This window comes from Bombus fervidus, chromosome 9 (assembly GCF_041682495.2).
Source record: "Bombus fervidus isolate BK054 chromosome 9, iyBomFerv1, whole genome shotgun sequence".
NCBI classification, from domain to species: domain Eukaryota; kingdom Metazoa; phylum Arthropoda; class Insecta; order Hymenoptera; family Apidae; genus Bombus; species Bombus fervidus.
Genome location: NC_091525.1, coordinates 8,254,929 through 8,268,882, shown reverse-complemented (window position 1 = coordinate 8,268,882; position 13,954 = coordinate 8,254,929). Strand labels below are relative to the sequence as shown.

General features: G+C 31.2%; 3 protein-coding genes across 4 annotated transcripts; 1 reads left to right on the top strand and 2 right to left on the bottom strand.

Moving 5' to 3' along the window:
* Window positions 1-786: 786 nt before the first annotated feature.
* Taf8 (TBP-associated factor 8) lies at window positions 787-2,607 on the bottom strand. The gene is made up of 5 exons (XM_072010264.1): window positions 2,317-2,607; window positions 1,695-1,981; window positions 1,420-1,570; window positions 1,156-1,299; window positions 787-1,075 (listed from the first exon to the last, which is right to left on the bottom strand). The coding sequence occupies exons 1-5, from the start codon at window positions 2,444-2,446 to the stop codon at window positions 912-914; spliced, it is 876 nt and encodes a 291-aa protein (XP_071866365.1). The 5' UTR covers window positions 2,447-2,607; the 3' UTR covers window positions 787-911.
* Window positions 2,608-3,150: 543 nt separating this feature from the next.
* Window positions 3,151-4,528, top strand: LOC139990774 (U6 snRNA-associated Sm-like protein LSm8). Its single transcript, XM_072010278.1, has 4 exons — window positions 3,151-3,292; window positions 3,367-3,407; window positions 3,645-3,772; window positions 4,104-4,528. The coding sequence occupies exons 1-4, from the start codon at window positions 3,262-3,264 to the stop codon at window positions 4,192-4,194; spliced, it is 291 nt and encodes a 96-aa protein (XP_071866379.1). The 5' UTR covers window positions 3,151-3,261; the 3' UTR covers window positions 4,195-4,528.
* A 250-nt stretch (window positions 4,529-4,778) lies between these two features.
* Window positions 4,779-13,457, bottom strand: Su(sable) (suppressor of sable). Of its 2 annotated transcripts, XM_072010229.1 has the most exons (9): window positions 13,378-13,457; window positions 12,150-12,322; window positions 9,477-9,849; window positions 9,164-9,395; window positions 8,741-9,093; window positions 8,434-8,656; window positions 8,035-8,363; window positions 7,731-7,959; window positions 4,779-7,652 (listed from the first exon to the last, which is right to left on the bottom strand). In XM_072010229.1, exons 2-9 carry the CDS (start codon window positions 12,191-12,193, stop codon window positions 5,722-5,724), a joined length of 3,714 nt encoding a protein of 1,237 aa, XP_071866330.1. In that variant the 5' UTR covers window positions 12,194-12,322; window positions 13,378-13,457; the 3' UTR covers window positions 4,779-5,721. The 2 variants fall into 2 exon arrangements, with proteins under 2 accessions (XP_071866330.1, XP_071866331.1); XM_072010230.1 differs by lacking the exons at window positions 12,150-12,322; window positions 13,378-13,457 and adding an exon at window positions 11,036-11,196.
* Between the last annotated feature and the right edge of the window lie 497 nt (window positions 13,458-13,954).

The following is a 13,954-nucleotide window of genomic DNA, read 5'->3' as shown; positions in this document are numbered from 1 at the left end:
AATATTTCTTTCGAATTGAGAAACATATCTCAGTCGTTAAAAAATATAATCAAAAAGTATTTTCAGATAATATATTGAAGAGAATGCTTAATTAACAGTTTTTAGAGTCTATCTCTCTTATATAGTTTCGCTAAGAATCAGAAAATAGGAAAGTAATATAGAGATGATAGAGCTTATGCCTTATACAAATTATCAATTTGCTATATATTTTTATGTATACTAGCAATAAGTGTATTTCATATACGCGCTCATACGCGCACACTGACACCTATCCATACATACATCTGTCAGCCTAAAATCAGCACAATTAATAAGAAAACAAATTTTTGTCTAGATTCATTGAAATGCCATATTAATTCTAGTATGATAATAGTATGATGTATTTTTGCAAAGTGAAAATGCGCGAATATAATTTTAATAGGTGCTATTTACCACAATATACACGTAGAAAATCTTACATGCAATACTACCTATAACAAGAAAATCTATTTTTGTAAGTTTTACCTAATCATCCTTTTTAGAGGATTTATATAGCTGTCTCTATATTCTTACCTTTCCCAAACTGGTGCTATATACGTGCAATATAGATCTGATATACTGAGACATAATATAAGAATAAATAATGTAAAACCAAATATGTATGTGGAATCAATTTAATATATACTTTAAAGAAAATTGTAGATTTAATATTAGCGTAAATAATTTGTAACATGAAATCATGGAATATTTATAGTATGTAATATTCATTTTGGTAATATGATTTAAAATAATTTTATATAAAGCTACTTATAATAAAGATTAATTTTTATTATACAATACAAATACAAAAATTACTTTATAGTATATTATTATGTACACAACATTAACCTAAGAAATAATAAAATTAACAAAACCGTCACCATTTAAAAAGATTATTCAAGAGAATCCCTCTTTATCGAATGTAATCCAGGAACTGAGACTCCTGGCATTTTATTTTTTGGTATCTTTCCAGGTCTTAAGTAAGGATTATCTATAACATCCTGTTGAGTTGTAGTTTCTCCATTTTGTTCAACATCTTCATTTTGTCCTTTCATACCTATAAAAATGTAAAATATTATGAATTGGTTTTTAACAAAGAAGTAAATTCTTTTATATCTATTTAGAACGAAATAAAACCTTCTTCTGATTCTTCTCTTTCTTGCTCCTTTTTCTTTTTGATTGGACTTGGTTCAAACTGAAAATCTTGATCGGTTTCAAAAACTTGATCTTGTGGAAGGAGTGCAGAAAGGTAACTAGGAAATTGTGGTTTACATGATATTACTGGAAATAGAAATGATAAAATAATAATACTGAAGATTCAATTCTTAATTAAATGTACATTACTTGTATAGAAACATTATTAATTTACCTGAATCAGAATTGTAAGAGATTTCTACTTACATGGAAACATACTATTATCTTCTGTTAAAAATAGACTATGTGTATCTCCAGTTTTTGCAATGAACCTTGTCAAAGCTCTTTCAATATCACGTTTTTGTGTTGCTGCTTTTTCTCTTATTGCTTCATATTCTGTTACTGGCTGTTTATGCGTCTGTTTATAAGTAGTGTAAGTAAAAACTGCATAATTAAAAACTTGTGCGCAATAAATATCTCAAAGTAACTAAAAATATTAATAAATATATAAATTGCATAATATTTTCATAGCTGCTCTTTACCGGTGTTCTGATGTATGCATGCGGATCAGGAAAAGGTGGTAAATAACTTGGTATATGAGATGGATGACTTTGTTTCACTCCAGCTTGCAAAATATTTAACTGCTTTGATTGAGTTTGTTGCTGAAGCTGAGGCAAAACTGTTCTGTTAGCCCTCTTGCCATAACTTTCCAGATTATCTAATTTTATACCCATATTTATTAATGCTACTATAACATCCGCAATGAGTGGTTCTGTCCTACCAGACAGTTCGCAGTAATTTCTTGCAGACTCTCCAACTTCTATAAGAACTATAAATAATTCATACATATATTACAAATTTATCAAGTAAGATTTAAATGAACTATAATATCTTATAAATGATACAATTAATATAAGAATGATCTTTTGAATGTTTGTTCATTTTCACAAATCTTTATTCATTATATTATCTTTTTCACAAAACCAATAAAGTAAAATTATAGTAATAATAAATATTCATCTTCTTTACCACATCTATCAATGAAATCAAAACATCTATTTAGGAAGAAGGTAAAAAGTAAAAAGTAACATATCAAAGGAAATATAAACAATTAAAATTTTGAATAAGAAGAGGTTAGGGACTAGAATTAATTGAAATTCTTACAAGACTGTAACATTTCTGTGAGAATTTCTAATGCTTGCTTTTCACAAGTGTCGTAACCACATTCTACTAAAATGCTACAAACTACATGATTCAATATTTTCCTTCGCGTATTTGTTGTTTGAATGTCCATGTTGTTTAGTAGTAACAAATGTTTGGTGATTACAAACTACTATATATGTATCTACATATGTATAAGCACTATACACTAGAAACTCAAAATTATTTCAAAATAATACAACATACAACATAATTGAAAAATTTAATAAATACGCTTTTTTTATATGCATTATTTCTATTTCAATATATTTATTTTTAATAAATTAATATATTCTATGATTACAAATTTAACATTTAAAACATTTTTAAACTAGTTAAACCTTTTTAAAAAAATTATTACTTACTTTTTGTATGAAACACATGCAAATAGAAGAGAATAATTTATTTAATAATGATTCTATATATGGTAATCACGAATTCCTAAATCTATCAGAATTTAACTAAAAGTCATTTTATTTTTCCAGCACATTCTAAACTTTTTATTTTATATTTAACATCCACTAAAACTAAAATATTAGATGTATTTTAATCCATTACCCTTAAATTTGCAATAATAATTTTGTAGAATATTTACATTCTTTTACTACATGATCATGCTACCAATCAGTTGGAACTTTAACAATAATTACTTAACAGTGAATCTGTTGAGCTTTCGTTTAATATTCCGATCGTGCAGTTAACCGAACATTTGATAAATTCAAAAGAAATAATTTCTAATGCAGAAGGAAATTTTTATGCAAAACGTAATAAAGTAATGTATGTATTTGTAGAACAGTGAACTTAATTGATACGCATTTGTTACCATAACAAACGTTAAGTACATACACGCACGTAAATCGTAGATTTTTATGGAAAAATTATTTTAATGTATAATTAATAACTAAGATTATGGCGTCAGGTTTAGAAAGCTACGTAAATCGTATCCTTTATCTAATTGTGTTTTCATTTATTATCTTATTTTTAGTTTTTATATTTGTTCTTAACAATTTATAGACACTGTTTCTATTATTACTTCTGATGGCAGAAATTTCATCGTAAGTAAATTATTTTTAATGTGTACATAATTTCTACATGAATTACATTATCTTATAATTATTATCACAGATTCCTATGCATATATTATTATCTAGAGAAATATATCATTTATAACCAATTGAATAGTCAGTTTAATCTCATACCAATAAATGACTAAGGTCCTTTTTCTCAATTTAAACTGCACTGTAATTGTTCCTATATTGAAATTGTAAATACTAAGATCTTTATATTTTCAGGGAACATTAAAGGGATTTGATCAAACTATTAATATAATATTAGATGAATCTCATGAACGTGTGTACAGTACAACGCAAGGTGTAGAGCAAGTAGTATTAGGTTTACATATCATCAGAGGTGACAATGTGTAAGTAATTTAACTTAATTCACTTTCAGTGTCTACAAAAGGTTTCTTCCATAGTATTATTTTATTCATTTTAACTATGTTCATTAATCATTCAATATTATTTAAGATTATATTATATATAATATATATAAATATATGAAACAGGAGATGATATTAATTTTATTTTTATTCTGACAGTATAACAGACAACACAAATACTGTTCAATAAATAAATAAATAGTAAATTATTAGTGTACATTTTATAGTATATAACTGTTTTATAATCAAATTTCAAAAAATTGATTTATAAAAAATACAAAGAATTTTAATAGAATATTCTTTTTTCTTTTAGGGCAATTGTAGGAGAATTGGATGACGAGATGGATGCACGTTTAGATCTATCAGCTATAAGAGCTGATCCTTTAAGTTCTATTGTACATTGATGGAAAATGATTACAATTATAATTATTATTGCTTGAAAATAATAGTATAAGTAAACAATAACAACAATAATAATAATTAAACAAGAATCTGTAATAGTGAATTATAGTCAAATGAAAGTACAATTTCTCTTACATGGGTTGTACATTATATAAATTTTATCACTTTTTATATCCATATTTAAAATATTTGTGTTTTAAACAAAGTGCAGTGAGGAAATACAACCATTGTTTACAACGTTACGAGTAATAGTAGAAAAACGTATTAGAATTAATAATTAAATTGTACAAAAGAGTTTCACTATATGATAGTAAACTATATTTTTTACAAATGTAATTTTCATTTTTTAACTTTCTAGGTATAATAATAAAGGAAAATATCAATAGGTTAACATTGAATAATGGCTGAACAATTCTTTAAATTGAAACATATGCTCTGTTTCTAATATTATTTCTCAAAGAGAAAGTATTTCTTAATCTGCGTTTTAGCAGAGATGTATTTAATATTAATACATGGAACATATGACTGCTGTAACGGGTAAATGTAATAATAGGGTAAAAATTTTGCTAGTAGTGTAAAACCTAGATTATCATAAGGTTCACATTTATTTAAATACATTTTTAATCTGCAGTCCCTACAAAATTTGAAATGAAATATCTTTTGATATCTATCTATATCTCTTCTAATGTAAGTAAAAAAGTATGTCCATGTACAATTATTTTCAAAACTCTTATAAGTACATTAGTTTTTTATAAAATATTGCATTTTCATACTGTATCATGTACTATGTCATTTTATTGGTGTTTTGACTTATAATAATAGGCCTTAGACCATTCCATATTTCATGAATTTATGTCGTTCTGATACTGTCTAAACATAATTTAATAAAACTTATATGCATTCTAGAATTCAAGAACTATTTGCATATAAATTATACACACACATACATATATTCATATGTATATTCATATATATGTATGTATGTATTTCCGTTATGTATCATACATGGAAGACATAAAAAAAAGATATAAATCAATCTATATAATCAGATTTTTCATTCATCATATCTTATATATTAAATGTCTTTTTAAATGGATGAAGATGTTCAATATATACATATACATTTCCGCTGAAAATTTCATTTGCTATTATTCATAGATATATTTGATATATTTCTCATGTATATAATATGATTTATATTTTTTAAATAAAATATAGAGTGTCACGTAATTATGAGCATTACTTATATCATTCATTGGTATGTATACTTCATACAAAGAAATGCTTCAAAGTGTGTAATTCATATACAATTTTTAATATTTTTCTTCCAATAGTTTAAATTTATATTTTGCTATTTAACCACTATCGAGCATTTGACACCATGTACAATTGACACAATCAAAAGATCATTAATCTGGACCACCATAAATGAATGCATTATCATTAATGCATGCTGTACAAATTTAAATTACAATGAGAATTATCACCAGGTACTTCGCTTACGTACCTACTTGAAATTGCTTATTGACTTAATTATTAGTCACAATATTGGTCCTATTTCGATTTCGTCGCCTGATTCGTCCACCGCGTCTATTTTGGTTTGTTCCATTCCACTCAGGCCCCTCCATACCGAAGTTTGGATTCGGACCATTTGGATTGAATCCCATCATACCAGAATCTGGAGGCACTGAAGTAGGACCGGGACCAAAGTTATTGAAATTACTACTAGGGTACGTTGGCGCACCATCGTACGAAGAATTAACGTCTGGTCCGAAGCCTACACCAGGTGCTGGGCCTAACAACCCAGCCCCATTGTTGCGTTGAACATTAAAACGTGGATCAAAGTTCATCTGATTCTGAGGCACAACTGGTCCGTTCATAGTCATTCCCGGAGGCATGTTGGACATTCCCGTCATACCCATAGGTGGTATGTTTTGAGGGCCCATGGGAGTATTCATAATAGGTCCTATAGGCCCCATATTTCCAAGCATTGGATTTGGACCCATTGGCATCATGCCTTGTCCTCCTTGTATACCTTGTGGTCCAGGCATACCCTGAGGGACAGACATACCACCAGGACCCATTCCCATGTTCGACATTTCTATTGACGACTGCTGAACATTCTTCATCATGGAAGCATTTACATTTTGAGAAGATAAATTGGAAGCCTCGAGAGCTTTCCGACGTGGATCGGATCGGACTTGTGGGGGTGACTTTGGAGTATCCATTTTAATTGGAGGTGGAGACATGGGAGAATCAGCTAATTCGATTTTACCGATTCTAAAAATTTTACGTAATCGTGGATCGTACTTCACTTGTGCATCATTTTTAGTAAGTTTAAGACCTGTATAATCAGGTCTTGGTATGTCAACAACATATACTTTATACGTCATTGGAGGATGCGAAGAAATACTTGCATCAATTTCCGTACAAGGTACGTGCGATGGTGCCGGTTTAAAAGGCAAGCTCAACATTTGTCGCAAATCCACATCAGATTTAGTAGACGCATCGGTGAATCCTGCTCCGACAACTCGAAGATCAGTATCTCCAAAACCAGTTTGGAATTGTTGTCTAAAATCCATATCCTTTCTTCGAAGATCCTGATCTGTCTTAGTTCGAAGATCTGTGTCCATGTTAGTATCAACAGCAGTAATGCCGGAACTGTAGATACTCGTTTCCAATCTAAGATGCTTAGATTCTTTTTTACTATCTGTTCTACTAGGGCTGCTCAATTTCTGTTCGTCTCGACGTTGTCTGGGATCTCGTGACATACGGGGATCTCTGGAAACAGGTACAGAACTTGTTCCAGGGGAGGAACGTGGACTCGATGTTTCATTTTCAATTTTTGATAACTGATTTGAAGTATTAAATGTGTTGATACTTTTACTGTGAATGTTTGATTCATCCAATGATATTCTGTCAGGTGAAGATTTAACTTTTGAGGAATAATCTTGTGTGGTATTTTGTTGGAAAGATTTACCAGTCGTCGCCTTTAGTGACGATAGTAACTTTGATACCTCAGCACTAATGTCAATCTTACTTAAGTCTCCAAGTTTGTCCACAATAGCTGCTGGCTGAGGTATAGTAGGAGCAGAAGGTGTACTTTGAAATTCTTCTTTAATCACAATACTCTGTGACTTCTCTGCAGATTCATTTTCTTCTTTCAGCGTATCTTTATTGGAAAGTACTATCGTAAGATTTCCACTTTCATCATCGTCATCGTCATCCTCATCGTCCGAATACCAATCTTCTAGAATTTGATCCGTACGTCTGCACGAAAGTGCAGAGAACTCATTTTCTATGTTTTTAAAACTATCCTGAGCTGCCCGTTGTTGTTGCTGAATACGCATGAACAATTCCTGTGCCTTTTTTGGTAAATGAGCCGGTATTTCTTGCTCTTCCGTACATGGTGAAGAAGTATCACAATGATTATTAGTTTCTTCGTTTGCGATATTTGTTTCTGTAACAATTAAGTAATCTTTCGCTTTACTTCTTTATTTTTGTTTTTACTTTATACAATAATAAAAACTGGTCCTACCTTCTTGATCTGTATTTTTGTCTTTCTGCTTATCGTCATCTTCCACTGGCATTTCTATAATAAGATCTGTTTCTTCATCTTGATCACTTTCTTCATCAAACTTAGACTTAGTAAGATTTGCTACTTCATCAGCTATACTAACAACAGGTGGCGGCTTTTTTGTTGGTAGCAATTGCCTTAAATCTATATCTTTTGAATCTTCAAGTAGTGTCGTGTCTTTCTTTTTTGCCTGAAAGTGAAAAACATTACATAATATTATAGTTATTCATAAAAATTTATTAAATGAAATAATCAATCACTACACCTGTTCTAGTATTTCGTCTTCTTCTACGTCTTTTGTGAAATCTTCTCTGTCTCTTGCTTTGTTTAAATTTATTTTGTTCAATTCAAGGTTATTAGCTTCAGTATAAAAATCCATATTTGGCATAGATTGGGGTATTAATGGTTTTTGTAAGTGTTGTTGGGTTGCTAGACCCAATGCAGCATTAGGAAGTTGCAGACCAAGTTCATTGGCTGATGATTGTAACAACATGATTTGTTCGTATGGAACCCTATCTTCATCTGAACCCCATCGAGTTTTCTTACCTGACGATTTCCTTTCTCTAACACTTTTCTGCTGTTGTACTTGTTCTTCTATACAATAAATTTTACTTTTAATACAAACTATGCTATAAAAAATATAAATAAAAATATCATTAAATACCTTTTTCTTCCCTTTCATTATTCTTTTCTGTGGTACCAGTTGGAGCTGATATATTTAGTTCAAAAAGACTGGGAATTTTTTGATTTGTAGTTTCTTGACCCTGCGCTAATGCTCTAGCTGTATTATTTATCATTAACAATGCCCCTTCTCTACTTAAACGTGGAAAATCTCCAAGTATTTCTTTTGGTGCTGTTTCTAAGTGTTTTAACAAAATCCCTTTCACCTGCATAATAGTATTTTATTTAATATACGCTTTTCTAAACTATATTAATTAAAGAAGATATAAAAACTGAAATATAATAAGTACCTGTTCATTTAAAGGTTGATGTGAAAATTTACAATTTTCTCCCTGACTACATTTTAATCCTGTATGAAAAAATTTACATGGAAAATCGTGATGCATATAAAGGCATTTATCTCTCTTTGCACAACAGTCCATAAGATAAAATTTGCAGAGTTCCATCTTTCGAGGTGGTAAAGCATTGTGTGAAAAAGGGCAATCATCTCCTCTATGACATTTTCCTTGCATGTAATAAACACATATAGCATCTGGATCTTGATTGTGGTCATTATTTTGATTTCTCCGTCCATTTCTATCATTCCGCATTTGCCCACGGGTTTTATTTTTACCACCGCGTTCATTTTTACCGCCTCTACGTCCTATAAACGTAAATATCATTTGTAATAACTTAATAATATTGATTAATAATATTATATAATATTACTATACCTCCCCCACCGCCACCTCCTCTTGAATTACTACGCTTGTTATCATTATCCCTATGTCGATTTACATTAGGCCTATCATCATAATCTGAATTACTATCAAAATTCTCATGCTCGTTTGTATGTCTTGGAGAAGTATTCTCTTGTGAATCCTTCCTAACAGGCGAAGCACCCCTAACAAATAACATTTCATCTTCATCTTCATTGACATTTTCGTCGTCGCTCACTTTTCTTCTCTGTAAATCACATATTTATTATAAATCCATATAAAATATTATTTAAATTAATTCTACTAATAACATTAAATATTATGAAACCTTTTGATCCTTATTACGGTCTTCCTCTCTTTCGTCCCTTATCCTTTTTCTACTCTTATTTCTATTATTTTTACTCTTAGATTTGGAATCTTGATTTCTAGTACCATCTTCATCTAATGCTGCCCTAATCGCTTTTTCCACATCTCCTGCCCAATCTTCTGATGGATTTTTATATTTTGGAAATCTATCATGCTTGCTACTTCCTTGAACATTTGATTTCTTATTTTTATTGAATTTAGAATCGAAAGCTTTAGTTTTTGGTACATCTGCTTTTGATGCACTTTTATTGGCATCATTATTTACTGGTGGCGGCAGAGGTTCATCATCTTCATCGGAAGGAATTTCCCCATCTTCCAAATCATTATCATCGTTACTATACACATATTAAAAATACATTGTTAGTTAAAAATATATAATACATTCGAACTGAGTGTTTTATAAATGTTATGTAGTTTAAAATATTTTTATACTGTATTAATAATTTTATATATTGTATATGTAATATTATATATATTATATGTATATGTATAGTTTGTTCCATATAATTAAAAATAGAATGTTTAATGTCTATATCGATGACAGATTTTGCTTGATATGCTTTAGTAATAATATTATTTTGACTATATTTTAAGTCTCTTTCTTGAGATACTTAAAAGATCTATAAATTTTGATCTTAAATAATTCTATGCTAATGAATAAAGAAGTTATTTGTAATATTACTTAAAAAATTAAAATAAATTAAATTATACAAAAATGTTACATCTTCAGATATTTATCATTTTATGCATTTTTCAAAGCTGCATGTTTTTATGTATGGAGGTAAAGTCGAAAATTTTATTTCATTAAAATCATCATCATTTATCATTATCATGATGACCATCATCATAATCATCATCATTATCAATATTATCATCATCATTATTCATTATCATCATCGTCATTTAAGAATCATTAAAGAAACGCTAAATGCATTTCCTTGATAAAATGAGATAAAAAGTTGCTAGAACAAAATTGGATTGTGCTCATAAAAGCTGTCAAAGCATTAACAGCAATGGTCATTAAATACATCACATGTTGTACGTTGAGTAAAGGAACATCGAACTTTGGTCGAGCAGAGTATAGCTGAAAGAAGCTTCCGCTACTAGTTGACCTGAAAACATTGGCTGCTTTGGGAGGTGACTAACGACACGTTGTAGTACAGTAAGCATCGATCGATGCAACTTTGAAATATATACCTAGTCAACGTAACATATGCTTAGGAAATAACTGTTTTCTGAATGTCCGCTATCACCGATTTATCCGGAAAATAGCATACTTTAGAAACGTACGTTCAGTCGTACAGTGTATAAAAGCACAAAATTACAAATGTAGAGGAAGAAAACCCATATTATTAAATGAAGCATATAACCATTCCCACATATTTAAAATAAAATACACGAATATAAATTGAAAAAGTAATATGTAAATTGCAGGCGCTAAAAGATTGTTAAATTAGCACAGTAAAAAACGCATGATATCTGTATATCACGAAGGAAAATAATAAATTGGAATTTCCTTACCCACAAATCGTGTTCATTATTAACATCATTATTCATCATCAACTACCATAATTCATCATCAATGCAATAGTATGAATACGAATATATAACATATCACATTATTTCTACAGCATATCTCATCCTCATCGTTACAGCATTATCAACAGTGCATGTAACATTTTTCGATAATCGTGCGTCAGAATTTCTTCGCGTGTAGACCCCGTTTGTCTCGTTCATTCACGTGTATACACATGTATGTAAGGTATACACATGTGTACGTAAGGTAGGTTGTACATATGTACATGACGCACATCTACATGAGCGTTGTGTATAAATTTAGTCTCTGAATGTGTATTAGGTACATGTATAAATACGTCGTACTCGACCGGGAAATGTATATATGTATATATCTTCTGTATATGTATATCGTCTCCCCGAAGATCCCGTGCATATTTCTTTTACTCAATACAAACTTCCGTTTCTGAAATAATTTTTTACCGATATTTATGTAGTTCTTCAATGCTCGTCAAAATATGTCGTTAAAATTCGCACCGTTATAAATACCGTTATATCCTACCGTCATAAATATATAAGAATTAAAATATACGCACGAACATTTGCACACATATCTTATGAATCACCACAAAGCTAACATTTTTACTTGGAATTTTACTTGAATATTGATTCAAGTAAATTTATTAATGCCTATCATAAGGAACATTTTTAATTCCATAAAAAGTTGAATTTACTTTCTGCTATTTAATATTGGAATATGTATATCGGAGAATTTCTTTGTCACGAAGATAACCTTGGCCTTAAGAACCGTGCCAAGGTACTCAACGTTTAAACCATCTTATGTTATAATTCTAGAGTAGAGCTGACTTAATTTCAGAGCAATGAAGAACCATAAAAGGAGACGCGAGAGAACAAAAAGATGTAAGTTACGCGTATTCGAACAGTGTAATATGATTCCGTTTTTTTTCTCATAGTGCCAATGGTATATACCAAAACGAAAGCGGGGGACAAGCACGGAGCTTCTGGAGAGGGGGTTCAAATGTGTGTAACGTGAATTGGTAAACAGTCCTAAAAATTTCGACTGTTTTCGACTGGTGAATAAAAAATGTTGGAGGCAAACCTTTGGATTAGAGTCTCAGCCGCGGAAACACTCTCTAATGCCATTGTTTTGTCCCGATCGATCGTGTTTTGTACCGTATGATATAGCACTGTGGCCCGACGATGATCATTCGATCGATTGACGCGACCACACTCGATGGCTCTTTGCTTGGAAAATAATCGCGTGCCTGAATTCTAGCATTTGAAAAAATTTTCAAAAATACTCAGTTTACTAGGACACTAATTAGCCTACAAAGAATCGTGTTTCTCGTGTGTCTCTCCGTTTCTCTTTCTCTCTTGCGTGCGCGTGCGCGCACCCAACAACCGAACGTACCAGAGATTTTTATTAAAAACGTTTTCTGTGTCTTTTTTCTATCGTTGCCTCAGTTACATGTCTCTGACCTCTTTTTTATCCTCCCAAATTAATTCTTCTCGCCTGAGCACAATATTCAGGCTAATATATCTCGTATAATTAAAGTGTCTTTTTATTTCTCTGATTTATCCGTAAATTACTATTTGCACTTCTCGATTCGGCGAAGAAATGGATGGATTTTCACTGTATGTCTCTCCTCTCCTTGGCTATTAAATTTCGTTAAATGGCGTCATCTTACCACTGCAACGTCGTGGCATGACGTGGCATATGGCTGACCGACCATAAGCTCTCGTAGGTGTTTCAGAATTATTTCTTTTTCCTTACGCTCTTAAGTATCGAATGAAATACGGAGATAAGAGCAGAGCTCGATAGGAAATACGTATATCGTACTTTTTTCTCTTTTTTTAAAATTCGTAATAATCAAACGAAAAGGAAAAAAGCGTTTTTCCCCCAAAGATACGACTCGAAGCTTCGTAGAGTTAATGTAAAGGCGTAGCTTCCACTTCGACGATTCCCGTGTGTTCCGTGATCTGACAACAGCGCTCTCTTTTTTCGATTGAAAATATATTGGGAGAGAGAGAGAGAGAAAGGGAGCAACGAATAAATTTGTTCGTCTCGCCTTGCCGATAAAAACAACTGCGAGTTTAATCAGACGCGCGTCTGTTATTGAAATTTGATCGAGAAATAAAATGTTTTAATGCACGGACTCGACGCGATTCGTGTCTATCCTGGATGGATTGACAGCGTTTTTTACGTCTCTCGTGTACTTCCGCGTACTTAGATTATTTATCTCAGCAAAAGAAGAACATATGTTATTATGAACGAGACTAGTCGCAGGCAGGCGAAAAAAGAACGATGGTCGGACAGAGCGTATTACTATGTCAGCAGATTGTATAAAAATGTATCAGTTATGAGACGATGAGCGAAAACTTCAAAGATCAAACTAAACATGGCCACATCTGGAACTATTCTGAGCGGGCAGCTGTACGAAACCTCGGAAGAAGGGCAACACGAACGGGTACCGAGCTGGGAGGGAAAGCAGCGCTGATTCCGTTTAACCAATCAGAAACCGTATTCAACGATCACGTGCTCACGTTTCCATTATCTGCATTCCCCCACTAAGATTTTCTCTTACTTCCTCTCCCTCCCCACTTCTCTTTATTGCTTCTGTTTATGTAGAGCAAATTCCTCAAGCCTTCGTTGACCCTTGGTTTTCTACGCACAATTCGTCTGAAAGCGAGCTTGTAGATATATTAACCGTATTAAAAACATTGTATCCTGAATTTCACGCTTTGTATTCATATTATTTGCAGACGTTTTGGAAGTTTTTTTATTTTTCAATATAATTGTTTTTTAGATAATTATTTTTAAAAATTATATTTTTAACTTCAATTCATATATTTATATAAACTTATTATCGTATACTTGCTGAATTCTGACTTTGACTGTAATTT